General features: G+C 49.8%; 1 protein-coding gene and 1 long non-coding RNA gene across 8 annotated transcripts in view; one reads left to right on the top strand and one right to left on the bottom strand.

The window, feature by feature from the left end:
• Nucleotides 1–18,553, top strand: part of Mical2 (microtubule associated monooxygenase, calponin and LIM domain containing 2) — a 204,407-nt gene that overhangs the window by 70,937 nt on the left and 114,917 nt on the right. For all 7 annotated transcript variants that reach the window (XR_001200303.3, XR_010048412.1, XR_010048411.1 and 4 more), the window contains exons 4-7: nt 7,996–8,203; nt 11,256–11,372; nt 12,636–12,737; nt 16,451–16,606. Coding sequence is in view for 4 of the 7 variants with exons in the window: in XM_063251901.1 (XP_063107971.1) it covers nt 7,996–8,203; nt 11,256–11,372; nt 12,636–12,737; nt 16,451–16,606 (583 nt within the window). In the remaining 3 variants the exon portion in view is untranslated. The remainder of the gene's footprint in view (nt 1–7,995; nt 8,204–11,255; nt 11,373–12,635; nt 12,738–16,450; nt 16,607–18,553) is intronic.
• LOC134476583 (uncharacterized) lies at nt 9,386–10,587 on the bottom strand. Its single transcript, XR_010048413.1, has 2 exons — nt 10,161–10,587; nt 9,386–9,718 (listed from the first exon to the last, which is right to left on the bottom strand). It is a non-coding gene; the product is annotated as an uncharacterized LOC134476583 (long non-coding RNA).

Raw genomic sequence — 18,553 nt, 5'->3', positions numbered from 1 at the left:
GGAGCCAACAGGACTTGTAGGAGGCTGAGGAGCTAAAGAATTTAGAAATGTGGCAACAGGGGTCCCTCAGATGTAGAGTCCCCTCCCGTTTCTCTAAAGACTGCGGCACACTTGCCCGTGTAAGGCTGGTGGCTTGAGATGCATCTGCCTCTGAGAAGACCACGGCAGAGTCTGTAGGCACACTTGAGAAACTGTTCAAGTACCCAGAGAAGCGGTGCGGTGGAGCACGAGGGTCCCTGGCCGCAGCCTGTCTCTCCCCGCTTCCTCCAGCAGTCTCTGCACACTGGGTACATGCGTGGCCCTGGAGCCAGATGCCTGGGTTTGGCTTCTGGCTTTTCCATTTCCCAGCCGCCACTGTAAAACATAGATGCTGGACACGTGTTGCAAACATAGACTTAGAAGGGGCCTGGTTCTAGGTGGCTGTGATTTTAACCGGTATTACTGTGCTGAGGGCACCTGAGCTGACACAGCTTAGTGGTTTTAACAGTTAAGAAGCAACCAGAAAGAAAAAGAACAAATGATAAAGATAAATTCTTCTGTTCCTGGATGCCAGATTGATTATACATTTTAGTTCTGTCTTTTCCCTCACGTGTGGCTCTAAAGTTTTTAGATTTAAATATATCTTGGCCCAACCCACCTCAGAAGGTCCATCCCCCTCCTCCCCTTCAAAGGAGGTGAGATTCTTGTGATACCTCTTTCTGATCTTGGAAAAACCTGTGACTTCTTGGCTCCTGAAGGGGGACAGACAGCTGGCCAGCCTCAGCTTCTCCCTAAGGGCTCAGAGGTCTTTACCTGTGACAGGCCACCAGGCCACCAGTGCCAAAGCCCAGGAGATGAGAGCTCACAGGGCCAGCTGGAAGGAAGACCATTGCAGGGGAGAAAACAAAATGTGCTGGAACTTGGCATTTCAGATGAGGTCAGGTTCATATGAGGCCCGGAGGCCATGGGAGGGTCTTCTGATCTTGAGTTCCAAGTGTCACAGGAAAGCATGAGAGCTGGGGTGGAGCGGGGTGGGGGGCAGATCTGAGGAGACCTGCTGCGGCTGCTGGGTGTGGGAAAGACTGCCAGGAGACCAGGGTGAACCACCAGGGGGGAGCCCTAACATGAGTGTCGAGGGGTGGTGGTGACTTAGGGAAGAGGACAGCACAGAAGAGGTGAAACCTGGCTGGATTCTGCGGTGAGGGGAGGGTTGAAAGAGTGTACCGATGAGTGGCCGTGAAGAGAGGAACCAACACTGAGCCCAGATTTTTCATCTAAGCAGCTTGAAAAATAAATGGACTAAAACAGTCATGACGTGGCTGGAGAAGCTGAAGAGAACAGCTGGAAATTCAATGGCAGACAGTTGTGGGGTGCCGGGGTCAGGCAGTTTCAAGGTTGGGGTAACTTGGAATGACATCTGTGTGTAAGTGGTAGCAAAGCCATCAGAGTAGATGGTATCGGGTAAAGACGGGAAGAAGACAAAGCCCCAGGCTCTTCCAAGAGAGGAGTCAGGCAGAGCTGCTGAGCATCCGGGGGCAGGAGGGGCACTCGGGAAACCAGGCCTGCGCTTTCACACAGTTGCAAAGACTGGAGCTTCTTATCTCTCTTCATCATTGCTCTGGAACCAGCCGTGACAAAGTAATACTTCATCCTATTCCAATCCCATAATAGCCAAAAAAGAAGAAGACCAAACCAAATCTAATATTCAAGACACTCCCGGACCTGGCTTGTTCCCTCTCACCTGCCACATCTGCCCTTCCCACTGTCCCCAGCCCCACCCAAGGCCCTCGATGCCTGCCACTGCCTCTGGCTTCTCAGGACGTCCTTTCTTCTGTCTCTAATTCCCCTGCCCCAGGTTACTCCTGCTCCATCTCCTAGAGGAACCTTTGACCAAAGTCATCAGTCTGTTCCATCTCCAGTTTCTGTAGCATCATGGTTGTAGCGAACAACCTAGCATTCACTGTGTCTCCTTCTTCTCTAGTCTCCATCCCATCAGTTTGGCGAGCTGTAGGAACTTGAGCCTACACCCACACAGAGATGTCTCCCTGGTCTTGGCATAATTTAGATGGAAGGAGAACAATAATAAACTCCCCATGAGAACCTAGAAGAAGTCACACAGGATGGTGACCTTGAGCCTTGACTCTGGAATCAGAAGCCAGATCCTCACCTTTGTTCTTTAGCCATAGTCAGGTCATTTAACCTTCCTAAGCTCCAGCTTTCTCATCTTCCAAGTAACCAGGATACATATAATAAGCAGCAATAAGTGGTAGCAATATTGTTATTATTAATACTAGTATTGCTATTGCTCTCCCTACAAGGATACACAAGCATCCACAAAGTTAGGACTGAGTTGGCACTTTGGGAGGTACCTGCTGGCTGGTACCTGGGCTGGGGTGGCACTCACATCCTGCTTTGAGGGAGCTCATGCGTAAGTGGGGAGAGGCCAAGAGGCATGACCAGCACCCAGAAACAGCACTGGCCTTAAAGATTGTGCTTGCAACTTCTAATACAAGCACACTCACAAGGCTGAGGACATAGTGTTTCAAATGAAACTGTACCCAAATGCAGATACTGTGGCTTCTGGTTCCAGTCGTTCATAAGAGGTTGAGAGCACAGACTCAGGCTAGAAGGGAGGGACAAAATGGAGCAGAATGTTTCTCAGAAGAATTGGTGTCATCTTTCCAAAGGAAGCACAGAAAATAGGATATCTCTTCCCATTTCCTTCTGTAATTTCTGGGTTTCCTGATTGGATGTGTAACTGTTACGCAGGAATAATGTGGAAGGATTGAGATGCAGGAGAGTTGAGGTCCTGGCAGGGTTATGTCAGTCAGATGAGGTGCACCTCCTTAGCTGGAATAGCCAGAAGAGCTCAGCCGGGCCAAACCTTCAGAGACCCCTCCCCATCTAGAACTTTAGCCCGCTGCATCTCTTGATGCCCTGCAGGGGGAGGATGTGAGCCAGATTCTCACTAAAGTCCCCACTCTGGAGCCATGGGAGTGGCACACTGGATTGTGAAAGCCTCCATCCTACAGTCCTGAGCAAGCTGACTTTGCTAATGGCCAACCCAGTAACAGCCAGGGCCTTGGGTAGGGTAAGTAGCTCATCTTGACAGCCAGAAAGGCTGCAGAACCTCCAAGGAAGTATGGTGGCACATCCTTGGCTCCAGAACATGATCCCAAGGTGCTGCTGCTACCAGGACCAGGCATGAACTCCAGCACCCAGCTCACTGCCGGGGCTGTCAGTTCACCACAGAAGGCTTGCACCATCAGAGCCCAAACTCCGCTTGTTGTGACCAAGCTCTGTCCAGCCCGTGAACTTCCAGCATGGAGGATGTGAAGCGCCCAGCCTTGGCACAGCTGGTCCTTCCATGTGGAGGTCCCATAAACTCAGTCTGAACTCTGGCTCTATACAGAAGGCCATTGCATGTGCCATGTGGAAGAAGGAGATGGCCTCGCTCCATCCTGTCCACTTCCCTGACCTCGGACACTGCTCTCAGATCAGCTATTTAGAGCACAGACTTGAGACCCACACTGCCATGGTTTGCATCCAAATTTGATCACTCTCACCCTTCGTGTTTCTATTTCCTAACTCAAAAATGCTTAGCTTTTCTTTGCCTGTGTTTCCTCGCTTATACAGCAGGTACAATAATGCTTTCCTAGGGCACCTTCGGGAAAGGAGAGAATACACTATGTGGTTAGGACAGTCCGTGGCAGCAGGAAGTGCTCGGTACAGTGCAGTCAGCCTTTCCAGATGAGGCGCAGGGCAGTGGGAAGCAGGCTGGCAGTGCAGACCCACCTGTGCACATCTGCATACACTGAGCCCAGGGAGCAGGGGCAGAATTCAGAAGCAGCTGGGAAGCCTGCAGACTGCTGAGCGCTGGCCCCGCCCTGGTCCCCTCTGCAGCAACCTCTGGTGACTCCAGGCCCAGCCCTGCATACCCATTCACTGTAGACTGGGAGGAGGGGCAGGCACAGGCTGTACTATGTCACTGAGACCTGAGTCCTGTTTGCAGGGTCCCTCTGCAAGATAGCAAGTGCTGTGTGCCCTGGGCTCCACAGCTCCAGAGCCCTGGCTGATAAGTTAGCATCATTACCCGCCTCTGACCCTTGACGTTTTGACCCTTGACAAATGCGTGCTTTTTCCCAGGTGGTGTTTGTCTCTGCTCTTTGCCAAAAGGGAGGCCTGAACACTGCTGGGCTTATCTACACAATAGATTTCCTGCTGGTGTTGGATCTGTCCCACTCCCTAAAGAGTAATAATTTGTTGCCAGAGCACACAGATATGCTGACATCCAACATGCTGGTGGCCTTGGCAGATCCCCACTCCTGCAGTCTGGGTGGGGGTCTGCAGACGTTAACCCTGGTTCACACGCACCGAATGTCCCACCTATGGATACAGGAAGGACTGCACGGGCAGTGGGGCTGGAAGTTCGTCTATCAGCTGTGGTTGAGGCTCCCTGAGCAGACTCGTTTCTGGGCTGTGGGATGCAGAAATACAGAGAGCACTGGGGTGGCTCGCATGGGGCACAGACTGGCTGTGATCGGGAACGAAAGTGATGGCACGCAGAGCCCCGTCCTGGAGCAGCAGGGAGAGAGCCAGGGTGGGCACTCGGAGGAGGGAGTCTGACTTAGGTGCTCAGGAAGGCCTCGGGGCTATTTTAAGGCAAAACTTTCCTGTCTCTGAACTCGTTCCTGAGCAGCGATGGTTAGATGGTTCCAGGGAAAGTGCAGCACTCCTTTAGAGCCAATTGAAACAGTGCTTTGCCTCTAGGTCTGTGTGAGCCCTGATAATGTGCAAAGCATTGAAGGTGGTCCTCGGGGAAGCCACTGTCCGCTGCCCTCTGCCCTGGCGTGTGTCTCCACCGAATTCAGCCTCCTGTCAGAACACTGTGCTCCCGTGCTGATCACAGCAAGTGTGCTCCAGGGGGACCAACAGGCCCTCTCGCTGGCCTTGCTGACATCTGCACCCGATTTTCTCCCTTGGCATACTTAGGCTCATTGGTATTTGCTCTAACTTTAGACTACAGTGTGGTCATCTCCAAAATTTCAAGCCCAAACTTTGTGCTGGGACTGAGGATGGTAGGAAAGTCGGGCTTTCACCAGCTGGATTCCAGGTGTAACCAAAAGGAGCTGATGCACACACCGACAGCTGTCTGTGGCTAGATACACAGAAACCCTTGCCAGCGGGACACCCCACATCCTCCAGCCCCTCCAGCCCTGGCCCAGAGTGACAGAATTTGCAAACAGCAAAGATGCACTAACTGCAAAGAAATGCAGTGCATCCAGACGTAACCCCAAAGCAAACCTCACACACATTGGGTTTAGAGCTGTGTGATGTGATGGCTGTCACTGTCTAGCTATGTGGAGTGGCTATGACATAAGGAGCTGAGCGGGGCCTGGGGTCGGTTCTCTCCAGGTGCCTCCATCCAGAGAGGAGGCCCTTGCCCTGCACGCCCCCTCACTCCCCCATGGCTCTGGGATCAGTCGTATCTCAGTGGTGACTTCATTTCCCTTGAGTATCCACAGACTCCCTGGAAGGTTCCAAAAAATAAATCACTCAGATGATGGTGTGGGAGCTTCTGATATCCCAGACTGTGCTTTTCCTTTGGGCCCTGAGTGATAGCGGAGGATGGGGTAATTGCTCCGGGGAGGGGAATGTGGTTTCTTAAGATAAGACTTAACCTTGAGAAGAAGGGCTCCCCAGATGCCCCTGCAGCGGCAGGGAGAGAGGGGTGGATGCAGGTCTCACCTGTCCCCTTGCTGGGGCGGTGTCTGCTTTGGAGAGCTCAGGTGAACTCCTGCCTTGGCGGGAGCTCAGCCCGGGCTCTGCCGTGGCCCTCTGGTTTTAGATGGTGGTTCTAGTTGGTGACCCATTTTGGAACACAACAACCGAGGCTATCCTAAGACTGTGTCTCCCCTGGTCTTGTGTAGCGTGGGTGCCCGTGGGGGACCTGGCGTGGGTCCTGCTTTGCCCACGTGGCCCCAGTGCCAATAGGACCGAGGCCATGCTCTTTTGCTTGGCATCTAAGACCTTCAGTATCTGGCTCCAGGTGATCTTGCCTCTTTTTTTCCCCTCAAGTATCCTTCTCTCTGTTTACTTTGAAGTTTTCTTTCTTTTTCTTTGAGTGGACTCTTGCCTCAACTGAAATGTTCTTTTCTTCTTTTTATCCCTGGAAAACCAGAAGCAGCACAGCTTGGTGGCCTCTGGATTGAAACCACCTGAGTTCTAACCCTGTCTCTGTCCTTTTTAGTCTGTGAAACCATGGGCCAGTTACCTTGCTGCTTTGTGCCTCGATTTGCTCATCTGTGAAATGAGCATAACAGTGCTTCTTCCTGTTAGCAGCAGTGTCCTAGGTTTGTTGGGAAGAGCTAAAACATAAAATGCCCGAAACAATATCTGATACAAAGTAAGCATTCAGTAAATGTGGCTACCATGATAATACCTTTTAAATCTCTCCTCTGTGAAGCTTTGCCACTCTACGGGCAGAAGTAACTTTTCTCCTTCTGGGCTCCAAATAGGACTAACCATATAAGGTTCCAGTTTATCCCAAAGTCTGATTTTACCACTGTCCTGAGAACTTCTAAAAGACAAGGAGTAACTAGGTTTTAGCAATAAGAATAAGAGCAGCTACACTCCTGCGTGCTAAACTCTGTTACAGGACTTTTCGTACAATTTTTTATTGAGACCTAATTCACATACTGTGACATTCACCCAGTTGAGGTATACAATCCAATCGTTGTGTACAAGTGGCAGACTTCACCACTACCTAATTGCCGAATGTTCCAGAAGAAACCATGTATCCCGTAGCAGCTACTCCCCAGGGTACCCTCCCCCATTTCCTGTAACCACAAAACTGTTTCCCGCCTTATGGATCTGTCTATCCTGGAAATTTCATATAAAAACAAACATGTGACACTGAGCACAGTGTTTGCAAGATTCATCCAACGTTATGATTTCTTTCCTTTTCATAGCTGAGTAATATTTCGCTGCATGGAGATACTGTGTTTTGTTTATTCATCAGTCGGTAGGCATTCGGGTTGTTCCCACTCTGGGGCCATTGTGAATGATGCTGTCATAAGTAAAAATATGCAAGTTCTTTGTACGGACAAGTGTTTCCATTTCTCTTGGGCATTATATTATGCTGAGGGGTAAACTCACTGGCTCCCATGGTAACAGCAGACTGAACTATTTGTGGAATGGCTGGACTGTTGTAAAGCACTGGCACCATCTTACACTCCCACCAGCAGCAGTGAGGGTTTGGACTTCTCCCTGTCCTCACCAGCACTGGTTTTTCTGTGTGTTTTTACAGTAGGGAGTAGGAGCCGACGGCTCACTAAGGCTTTGATTTACGTTCCTCTGATGGCTGATGGTCCTGAGCATCTTTTCATGTATTGAGTGTTTATTTGTATATCTTCTTTGAAGAAATATCTATTCACACCCTTTGCTCCTTCTTAAATTTTATTTAAGAATGTTTGCCATTTTATTGCGGAGTTATAAAACCTCTTTATATATTTTGGATACAGGTCCTTGTCTGATATATAACCTGCAAATATTTTCTCCCCTCTGTAAGGTCATCTCTTTACTTTCTTAGTAGCATCCTTAGAACCACAATGTTCTAATTGTAATGAAGTCCAGTTATCAGTTTCCTTCCTTTGTTGTTTGTGCTTTTGGTTTAAGGAGTCTGAGGTCAAGAAGATGTAACATTCACTTTTAAAGCCCCGACCTACTTTGAGGAGCCCTTAATGACCCTTTACAGACCAGCTTCCCAGCTAAGGAAACTGAGCGGTCAGAGCCAAAGCTGGGATTTACACATGGTTCCTGACCCCATGTACATCTTCCTGTGCCTCCTCAGAGTCCCTTTACCTCTGTGTCCCTCCTGGGCCTGCGCAGCGGCTGGTGCCTGGTAGAGCTCAGGCGACGTCCCTTGGATGGAGCAAGGACAGGCCCACCAGGTGTGCGGGGCACAGCTCAGTGGGTGTAAAGGTTACCGAGCGTCTCTGTCCTCTCCCTCCGCAGTGTCTCATTGTGGGCGGAGGACCCTGCGGCCTGCGCACTGCCATCGAACTTGCCTACCTGGGAGCCAAAGTGGTTGTGGTAGAGAAGAGGGACACCTTCTCCCGGAACAACGTGCTGCACCTCTGGCCTTACACCATCCACGACCTGCGGGGCCTGGGAGCCAAGAAGTTCTACGGGAAGTTCTGTGCCGGCTCCATCGACCACATCAGTGAGTGGGCCGTGATCTGGCTCGGGGCGGGGGGCACATTGTCTCCATTCTGGAGTCCCCAATGATTCAGCAGTGAGCCCCTGGGGGCTCCAGGCATCCAGGCATCTCCTGCTCTGTGCCTTATTCCAGCCCTTGTGCGGTGCCCCGCCAAGCTGTAAGCACCAGGAAGCCAGGGACATGTCCCATTCCCTGGTCTCTCTATCCCCAGACCATCACAGGGTGCTTGACCCTTAGTGGATCCTCAGTAAACATCTGTTGAGTGAATGAATGAAATATGGAAGCCAGAGGTAGGGGTAAGTGGCAGAGCTCAGTAATAAAATGTGGCTTCTGAGTGACAGTCACCCTTCCCATTGAATGGGAAAATGATTGACACCTGGCCTAAGGGAGTTTGGACACTGGACTGCAGGTGCTGAGGAGCCGTAAAAGGTTACAGAGCAAAGGAATAACACAGTGCAGGGGCATGATCGGATAAATCTAAGACTGAAGTTCCCTGGTGCTTCAAAGAGAGAGAAGCCATCATGAGGCAACTTCAGAGAGAGTAGGGGGCCATGCACCTCGAGTCTGGGCATCGCTGAGCACTCACGAGAGCAAGGCCCTTGGCTCTGAGGCTGGGCCTGCATGGGCGCAGTCTGGGCAGCTGGGTCTTGGGGAAGGCAGAATGCCTCCTCCTCTCAGCACTGCAGCGGGGAGGTCATTAGTCATTTTTCTAAGACAGTGGTGACCTATTAAAGTGAGAGAGAGTAAGAGAATTTGCACCCACTTGGTTCCAAAATCTGACTCTTCAGTTTCTATCTGACTTAAGACAAATCCCTTACCAACCTGAAGTGTCACTTTCAGCCCCTGTGAAGTATGACCGATGCTTGTCTCCCTGAACTGCTGGAGTTAAGTGGGGTGCAGTTTGTAACACGCTTAGCACTACACCTGGCACGTAATAGGTGCTCAGAAAAATGCTTTGCCTCTAAGGATGTACAGTGCACGAAAAGGAGGCACAGTCGCCCAGTTTGAGAATCCCAGGCTGCATTTTGTAATCGGTGCCTTTCTGTGGGGCTGGGTGAGAGGAGAGCCACAGAGCCGCATTCCTATAAGGACAAGAACTGATGGGAAAAGGAGGAGGTTTGGGGCGGGAATGGCTGGAGAGAATTATCAGCCACAGAGGGTGTAATTTATTCAGACGCAGGAGAATTTACCAGCAGTGGCTGGAGTTTATTCCCGCTTTAGGATGAGAAAATTCCAGGAGTCCAGTGGAAAGAAAGTCGGCTTTGCCCAGAAAGCTGCCGTATCAGCTTTCAGGATGACCCGTCCCACCCATGGAGAAGGAGCCACTCACAGATGAGCCCCGATGGCATTGAGCACTGCTTCCATATCGAGTCCCCAGAGCAGGGCCGTTTGCTGGGGTCCCCATCCGGAGCCCCCTCTGCCTGCCTTGTTTAATCCCCCGTCTTTGGGGACATCACAGCATGCGATGTTCTGACAATGAGTCTGGAGCAGCGATGATCCCGGTCGAGGTGCCAGGCTCTGTGAGAAGGAGGGGGTCGGAGTGAGCACCCCCTGTACACTGTGGCCAGCCGGGCGAGGCACCTCCGTGGGATGAAGCCTCCCGGTGAACAACTTTCATGGAAGTAGCTGGCCGGCTCATTAAAGCCAGCTGATGGGCGTCCATGCAGACCATCTGTGGTCTCCAGGCCCAGCTGCACCCTCGCGCTTGGCCTCGCTCAGCAGTTTCTGGTGTGGCCTGTGCTCAGGGCTCGCCCACCTCCCACAGCAGTGTCCGGCTCCACCACAGGCTCCTCCGCCTGCTCTCAGCAAGGACAGCCTCCCTTCCTTCCCAGCCTCCTCTCCCTCCTTCTGCCGAGGACCCTTCCTTTCTCGTGCCCTTTTCCCAGCTGTCGCTCCCCCTCGATGGTGTCCGTCCCATAGTCCTCCTGCTCCTCACCTCACCCTGGCCTCCACCCCTTACCTCAGAGTGTTCTCAGAAGAGGAGGTGTGGCTGGTCTGTGCACACTCAGCTCCCCACAGCAGTGTGATCCTGCCTTGGCATCACGCTGGAGAGATTTTCACCAAAGTCTCCTGGCTCCTGGGTGTCCTGGCCTCCTGTAGCTTTGCGGGCTTCCATCTCTCTGTGGGGTATGATGTTCTGGCTTCCTCCTCTCCTGGCTTCCAGGACCCTGGCTCAGGCCTTATCTGCCTCCACCACCACCCGGCCACCGTGCCTGCCCCGGGGTGTGTCACCTCATGAGCGGGTGCTTCCCCATCTCCTGTGCGAGCACAGTACCTGGCCCACTGTAGATTCTGATAAATGCTAAGTAAGCTGAACCCGCTAAATGCAGAGGGGCCCACAGATGCTTCCGGTGCCTCACTCTGCAGTGGAGTATCTGGAGGGGTGCCCATCTGTGCTGAGTGCAGGGTGACAAAATAGAGGAGAGAGGTTGTACTCACTGGGAGAGTTTGGGTGAGTGAGAAGAGTGAGCAGGGTTTGGAAGAGTGAACCGTGAGTCTGGCTTTGCATGTGGAGTCTCCTACTCTCTCTCGCCTTTGCAGAGCTGTGCTGTAGGACTGGATAATGAGATAATGAGTCCATTGGTCACTTGAGCACTGACTGTGCATCAGATCTCTCTCTCCTCTCTCTCTCTCCTCTCTCTGTCTCTCTTCCCCTCCTCCTCCTCTTCCTCTTTCTATTTTTATCTTACAAAGACCAGAGCCAGTTCAAGAAGGCACAGGCAAGACAGCATCTGCCTCCGTGTGGCACTGTTGAACACCTAGGGCAGGGTTGTCCAGTCCTATAGCTTGGTTTTGCCTCTGTGTGACACTGAACCAGTCATTTAACCTTGTAAAACTTCCACTTCTCATCCGTAAACTTAAAGTAACAGCGCTCCCCAAGGCTCGCCGTAAGTTAAAAGAGAAAACACAGAGTGCCTGGCCCACGCTCGGTGGTAATCATTGCGGAGTATTGCTGTGCTGTGATCCCTGAGCAAAGGCGGTGCGTTATTGTGCACACAGCAGGAGCTCAAGCATTGCTGCTCACAGTTCTCTCTCTTCTCTCTCCTTCTAACAGGTATTCGACAGCTGCAGCTCATCCTGTTCAAGGTGGCCCTGATGTTGGGGGTTGAAATCCACGTGAATGTGGAGTTTGTGAAGGTTCTCGAGCCCCCTGAAGATCAAGAAAATCAAAGTACGGCATACTTTTCCCTGTTCATCTTGGAGTCACACATTGCACACAGGAAGCTGCGTGTGTAGTGCTCAGAAGACGTTTCTGCAAGTTACTTTTGTCAGGAGCCATGTGGCAGAGTTTCATCCAAGGATAGTTTACCTTTCTTGACATTGCTGTCAGTTTAGCTTTGCTCTTCAGCTCCCAGGAGACTTATTCTTAAGTCTCAAAACCTATAGTTTGGTCATCCTGTCCCTGTCAGATGCTGCTGTGACAAATCAAACCAACAGTAGGAAAGAAGACAAAGATTTGGTGGTTTGGGGCAAGTTCATTCACATGCACTTCAACGTGTATGGGTTGGTTCACATGGAGATATGTGAGTTTACTTATGGCACCTACAAACTTTTAAAATACAGCAAAGAAAAGGCTTCTAGAGCAACGATGAAATGAAAGTTCTAGCTATAATGTATAACCATATTGAAATTTAATTTATGAATCATAAAATCACTCATGCAGTTATGCCTTATTTACTAATGTGCCCCATCCCCTCCTAGTGACTTTATTTAAATTCTGCTCCTCTGCACACACTGTAGTTAGAGTTTGGTCATGACCCTCTGCACCTTATTTGGTGTCAGTATCCTCTACTGCCTGGGATTTGAGTTTTGAGCCACGAGAGGCCTGTGGTTTTCTGCCTGTGGCAACACTTCTGGCCCCTCCTGTTTGAGAATTTAGGGGGTTTTCAGACTTGGGTAGGACAGCATCATTACCTGGCCCTCAGGAACTCGTGTGCTCCTCCCCATCCCTGCACCTTGCCTGGACACCCCTTCCAGATTCTGAGGATCCAGCCAGCCTCCCCTGCAGATGTTCCTGTAACAGGCAGTGCACTGTGCCACCGAACATTGTAAGCTAGAAGTAGTGGGTGATCAGACTTGTTCTGTGACACCCGCACAGCCTTTAGGGTCTGTTTAACAGTGGAAGGCCTTGAGAAATACTAGGGAATGTGGAGAGAACTCAGTAGACTCTGGGGAGAAAAACGTGATGCAGCAAGATGAGCTGAGGAGCCCTTCAGGACAGATTCCCAGCAAACGTCAGCGAAACCGGCTCCGGGCTGGGGCTGCTGCTGTACCTTGTCCTGATTGAACTTACTCTACCTCACAGGAGGCAGGCTTTCCCCTGGAGGCTTGGCCTGGGGTGCACTGCTGTCCACTTCTCCTGGCCCACAGAAAGAGGTGCCACTGTCTCCTCCCACCTCTCCCTATCGCTCCTCTCTTCTTTCTGTCCTGGTAGAAATTGGCTGGAGAGCAGACTTCCTCCCTGCAGACCACCCGCTGTCGGAGTTTGAGTTTGATGTCATCATCGGTGCTGATGGCCGCAGGAACACCCTGGAAGGTGAAGGCTCTGCCTCTTGAGGTGGAGGTGGGGTGATGGGGGTGGGGACAGGGTGGGAGAAGTGTGGGAAAGATAGCAGATGCCAGCACTGGAGGGGTTCTTGAAAGCAGGGTGGACTGTCCTACCCTGGCTGAGAGCCGAGTGTCTCATCCTCCTGGGAAGCTGAGGGTGCAGAGGACAGCCATGCCCTTCTCGCTGGACCTCAGTTGTCCCATCTGTAAAATGGGTACAGAGCCCTCTCAGGGCTACCATGAGAGCTGGGAATAACTGCTACGTAAAAATGCTTTATAAAAGTCCAGTACTGTGGTCTGGGGATTTAGCTCGGTGGCATAAGTGCCAGTTTGGCAAGCATAAGGTCAAGAGTTCGATCCCCAGTACCACCAATTAAAAAAGTCCAGTACTGTGATGAAAAATCAACACATATTTGAGTACCTGCTGATGAGCAAGCCAGGTACTGAGCATTTTGATACTTATTTCATCTAAGATAAACATTCTGCACTGTTAATGCTATTCATTCATGTTCAAACACTCTTATAAGGTGAGGAGGAGCCTTAATAACTCTTAAGCACACTCACTGCTTGGCAGTTAGATAGTGTCTGCCAGACTGCCAGGGTGCAAAGCCTTGCCAGATCCTAAGCAAGATGGCCTTCAAGTCAGGGTGAGCCAGAACCCCCACTGCCAGGAAACACATCAGCTGGATTAACTAGATTAATTAGTCCACACTGTGTATACCCCAAACTGCTGGTACTTATTCGAGAGTACAGATTGTGAACAACAGGACGCCAGACAGCACCTCCTGGACTCAGGACAATTCTGCAGTCCTGTAAACGTGTCCCCCGATGGCCACAGATGCAGATATCTGGTCCTGGGAGGGCTTCTTCTCTGAGGACAGAACATATGCCCTGAAGCAGGGTTGAGCGCAGGAGGCTGGGGTGTCTGCTCCTTCTGTCCACCAACACATCCAGTGCCTTCTGCCAGACCCTCAGCTTGTCACCTTTTGCCCATTTCTAAGCTGCCAACCTGGATGTCTCCTGCTTAGAATACTGGGGTAATTTTGGTGGCTTGGTACAAATGTAAGTCTGAATATCTGAAAATTAAGAATCTCTGCTCACCTTGAGCATTTTAGGAATATGAAATGAAGAGTAGGGGAAACAGAGCCATCTAAGGACCTTGGTGCCGGATAGCTGGACCAGGATGCAGGTTCTCAGTACCAGTGTTGTTGGCCTTCAGGAGCACACAGTCCTTGCTGTGGGGCTATCATCCTTTGTCTGTGATGCTTACCAGTATCTCTGGCCTCTACCCAGTAGATTCTAGTGGCACCACCAGAAATTTCTCCACACATTGCCAAGTACACTCTGGTAGACAAAAGCCCCCCAGTTAAGAAGTACTGTATTAGAGAATAATGGCCATTGCTGATCCTTTGACAAAGGTGTAAAGAAGAACAGTTTGAAGGAGGGATCTGAGTAAGTCAGTTCCCCATTGCTGGGACAAAATACCTGACACAATTTGAAGGGGAGATTTATTTTGGCTCCAAGTCAGGGGTTCAGTGTGTGACTAGCTGGCTCTTAGGGGAAAATGGCATGGTGGAAGGGTGCAGGAGAAGAAAACGGCCTGCACCATGGCCACCAGGAAGCAGAGAGAATAAGAACACGCCCTTCCAGGTCACACCCCCAGTGAGCTAATGGTATGTACATACAGCTGCTGAACTCAGTGGTGCATGACTCCATGATCCATTCACTTGGATCCAATCACTTGGATCCCCATGGGGAGCATTTTAGAGCTAAACCCTAGAAACCCAAGCTTCCCATCAAAAAAATTTTAGACATAGAGCATTTCCTCATGGTGAGAACCATGAGAGGTCCAGTGAGTCTCTACCTGTATGACTAGCATAGTGCCTTTGTCGGTTGTGTGTTGCTATAACAAAATACTTGAGGCCGGATAATTTATTGAGAATAGATGTTTATTAAACTCGTGTTTTAGAAGCTAGAAAGCCCAAGAGCACAGTTCTGGCATCCAATGAGGGGCCTTTTTGCTTAATCAAGATATGGCAGAAGACATTACAAGACTAAACAAGTTTACAACAAAGCCACTACCAAGATCGCCTACCTGTTAATATATTAATTCGGGAATGAACTAGTTTATTTTTGAGGGCAGAGCCCTTATGGCATAATCACCTCCCAGAGGCCCTATCTGCAAATCCATTAGCATATGAATTTGAGGATTAAGTTTACAGCACATGGATTTATGGGGACACAGACCACAACAGTGGGTGCCTGGGGGGTCAAAGAAGTGAGCAGCATGCCTGTGGTAGGTGGAAATTTGGGACGACAGGAAACATCTGACACATTTAAAAAGAGGAGGAGGAAGAGTGGATGCTGTTGAATGTGACCCCTGCTGGGGTCTGCTGAGTCACCTCCATTCAAAAAGACGTTAAAGCAAACCACCGAAAGCCAACAGCCCGCTTCATGATAGGCAGCCGTAGCCAACAATAACACAATAACGTAACTTATGACTCAAAATACCCAGAAGAGGGGATTTTGAGTGGTCTCACCCTAAAGAAATGATGACTGTTTGAGGCAGAGTGGTATGCTAATTACTATGATTTGATCATTGCTTAATATATGCTTGTACCAAAGTACCACACTGCATGCCATAAATATTTAGAATTACGTGTCAACTTCAAAATAATAAAACTTTTTAAAAAGAGAGGCTGGAGGAATTAGAGTACTGTTCTAAGTTAATTTCAAGTTAGAACTAATGGCCCTATTCATTGTGTATTTATTGGACATGGATGCAATACCCTTTCCTGGAACTAGGACATTGGTTTCCGGGGCTGCCCTGACAGAGTACCACTCACCGAGGGGCTTGGACAGCGGAGGAGTGTTGCCTCACAGTCCTGGTGATTGCAAGTCCCAGACCAGGCCTTCTCGGGATCGGTTCTCTCTGAGGGCTGTGAAGCACGGGCTCCCTGCCTCTCTCCTAGCTTCTGGTTTTGGCTTGTAGACCACCACCCCCATCTGAGTCGCCACTGTCACATGACAGTGTGACAGTGCATGCCTGTGTCTCACTTTCCCCTACATGTAAGGACATGAATCGTGTTACAGTAGGGAGCCTTTCTGCTCTATGACCACATCCTAGCTAGTTAGTTCTGCAGTGACGTTGTTGCCAAATAAGATCACATTTATTCTACTACTGAGGTGCGAAGGTTGAGGACTTCAATACACGAACATGCAGCTGCAGGACACAACCCGACCCATAACAAATAGAGATTTAAAGAATAAGCATCCAAACTCCTTGACCTGTAGGAGTTTAACCCAATGATCCTACTTTAAAAGAAAAAAATGTGAAAAATGCTAGCAAAGTGGTTAGAGCCTTGCAATTCCCAATGCAGTGGATCCCCGTGGGATGCCAAGGCCACACACCCATCACCTCCATCGGAGGCTGGAGAAGGTCACTTTGGTCACACGTTTGTCAACACCTCAGGGATTGGTCCTGCAGAATTTAGAAAGTGACAGAACCCCACTGACTTCAAAAGTCACTGGTGACATGCATCCTGCTTGGGAACAAAGCTGGCGTTTCTACGAGTGCCCATTCTCTGGGGTCCAGAATCCTGGTTCCCCTGGCCACCGGGCACCGAGAGTAGCAGTCTCCATCCTGTTTCAGCGCTCGCCCCAAAGCCAGGAGGTGAACCACCCATCCCTTTCCTCATGCAGGGTTCAGGAGGAAGGAGTTCCGAGGGAAGCTGGCCATCGCCATCACTGCCAACTTCATCAACAGGAACAGCACGGCCGAGGCCAAGGTGGAGGAGATCAGCGGGGTGGCCTTCATCTTCAACCAGAAATTTTTTCAGGACCTCAAAGAAGAAACAGGTGAGTCTTCTAATTTCCAAAGCTGACCCTTATCTGAGATGTTTTTTTTTTTAACAGACACAGAGAAGAATGCTGGCTTCCAGGGCTCCTGGTTTCACATGTGTGGAAGCAGGGATTTATCCTTAGGATGAGCAGGGTTCCTTCAAATGACAAGAGAGATTCTTGAAAGGATCTCCAGATATCGTGCATGAAACTAGATAACGAACAGAGAAAATAAGCAAGAGTTTATTTCTTCAGTAGGCGTTTACCGAGTGTCCACTGTATGCTTGTGCTCAGGACCTTGGGGTGCAAAGTCAGGGCAGATGCAGTCCCTCCGCAGTAGTACTGTCCCCAAGGCAGGGTGGACAGGTGTGCCGAGGGTCGGCATGAGGCACGGGGAGCTCTCTGAGAAGGAGTCGGCAACCTGTGGCTAGAAGCCTAGGAGCTTCAGTGTCCTGCTTCAGCTGCCCCTCCCAAGGAGGGACATCTGGGGAGGCCCCCTGTGCAGCGGGGGTTACCAGCCACGGCCCTAGAGGACAGAGGGTACTGCTTCACTCACCTCACGGGTACCTTGGATGCCTCCCGAGAGTCAGATGCTGATCTCGGGCCTGAGCTAGAAAAGTGAGTGAAGCAAAATCCCTCTCTCCTGGGATTATGCTCTGTAGGGGCAGGTGGCCAAGGGACAAATAAACCATCAGTGCCTCCGGGGGTGACAAAGATGGTGGAGAAGAGCAAGGCAGGGTGAGGGAAAGGAGTGAATCACCAGTTCCCACTCCAGTAAATTCCAGATTTTGTTCTTTACTTTTTAATCTTATGAAAATGTGTGTTTTTCTTTGAAAAAGCAGTCTAACAACAATGCTAGATGGGATCTTTATACTGAAAGTAAATTTGATCACCTAGGGCCAGGGTTTTAGCTCAGTGACTTAAGCACCTGCCTGGCAAGTGCGAGGTTGTGAATTCAATCCCTGGTACCAAAATATATTTATTTCCCGCCTGCATATTTACAATTTCATGGCTCTAGTGCTAATTCCAGCCCCATACTCTGCTATTCTGCTTTGTTCATTCAGCATCATGTGTCAAATTTTGTCCACATTTCTCATTTGCTCATTTAACATCACATTTTAAACATAATCCTCCTCCAGGTCACTTCTGGAAACCTCAGGATATGTCATCAAGTATGTAAGCCTGCCAAAGTATTTAAGCCAGGAAGTGGCATACCATGGCTGGCCACATGTTTGCGAAGAATGCTTGCATATTTTTAAAGGACTGAAGAAAAAATTCAAAAGGATAATGTTTTGGAATGCATGGAAATTATATAAAATTCACACTTCAATGTCCGTAAACAGATTGGCATAACACAGGCGAGCCCATTTATTTACACTGTTGTCTGTGACTGATTCCACTAGAAGTGCTTAAGACAGAGACCACGTGGCCCACGAAGCCAAAATGTTTAATAATATCTGTCCTTTTAGAAAAAAACCTGCCGACCTCTGATTTAAACCTTGTATTACCTGCATTACGGTTACAGGTGAAATTCCTTCTGTTGAGCCTCTTCTGTTTCCTTTTCTTGGAATGGGATTTGTGATCCAGCCAGACCATGCCTCTTGCTGGCAGCACTGGCCCCTGCCCGTCACATGACCCTCTGAAATTCTCTGTAGTAGCAATATTCTTTTTTTGAGTTGTTTTCCAATTAGTATTTTTATTAGTGTACCTTTGTGGTACATAAGGATTGCATCACTGTGGGGAGTTGCACGTGTGCATAACACATCTCCATTCTTCTTTATCACTTTCTTCTGCCCTCCTCCCCTGTCCCTCCATTTCTTGGTCCCATTCCTGTTTGCAAAAGATCTGTCTCCCTGTTTCCCGTTATCTATCTTTTATTTTTCTCTTTTTGTATATTTTTCTCTTTATGGATTCTTATACAATATTTAAGCTCGTGTGTCTGATTTACATAACATTATGAACTCA

Source organism: Cavia porcellus, unplaced genomic scaffold (assembly GCF_034190915.1).
Source record: "Cavia porcellus strain 051 isolate PalLab524CR breed Dunkin Hartley unplaced genomic scaffold, mCavPor4.1 scaffold_6, whole genome shotgun sequence".
Classification (NCBI taxonomy): domain Eukaryota; kingdom Metazoa; phylum Chordata; class Mammalia; order Rodentia; family Caviidae; genus Cavia; species Cavia porcellus.
Note: the sequence above shows the minus strand (reverse complement) of the source record. Positions and strands in the feature narration are given on the sequence as shown.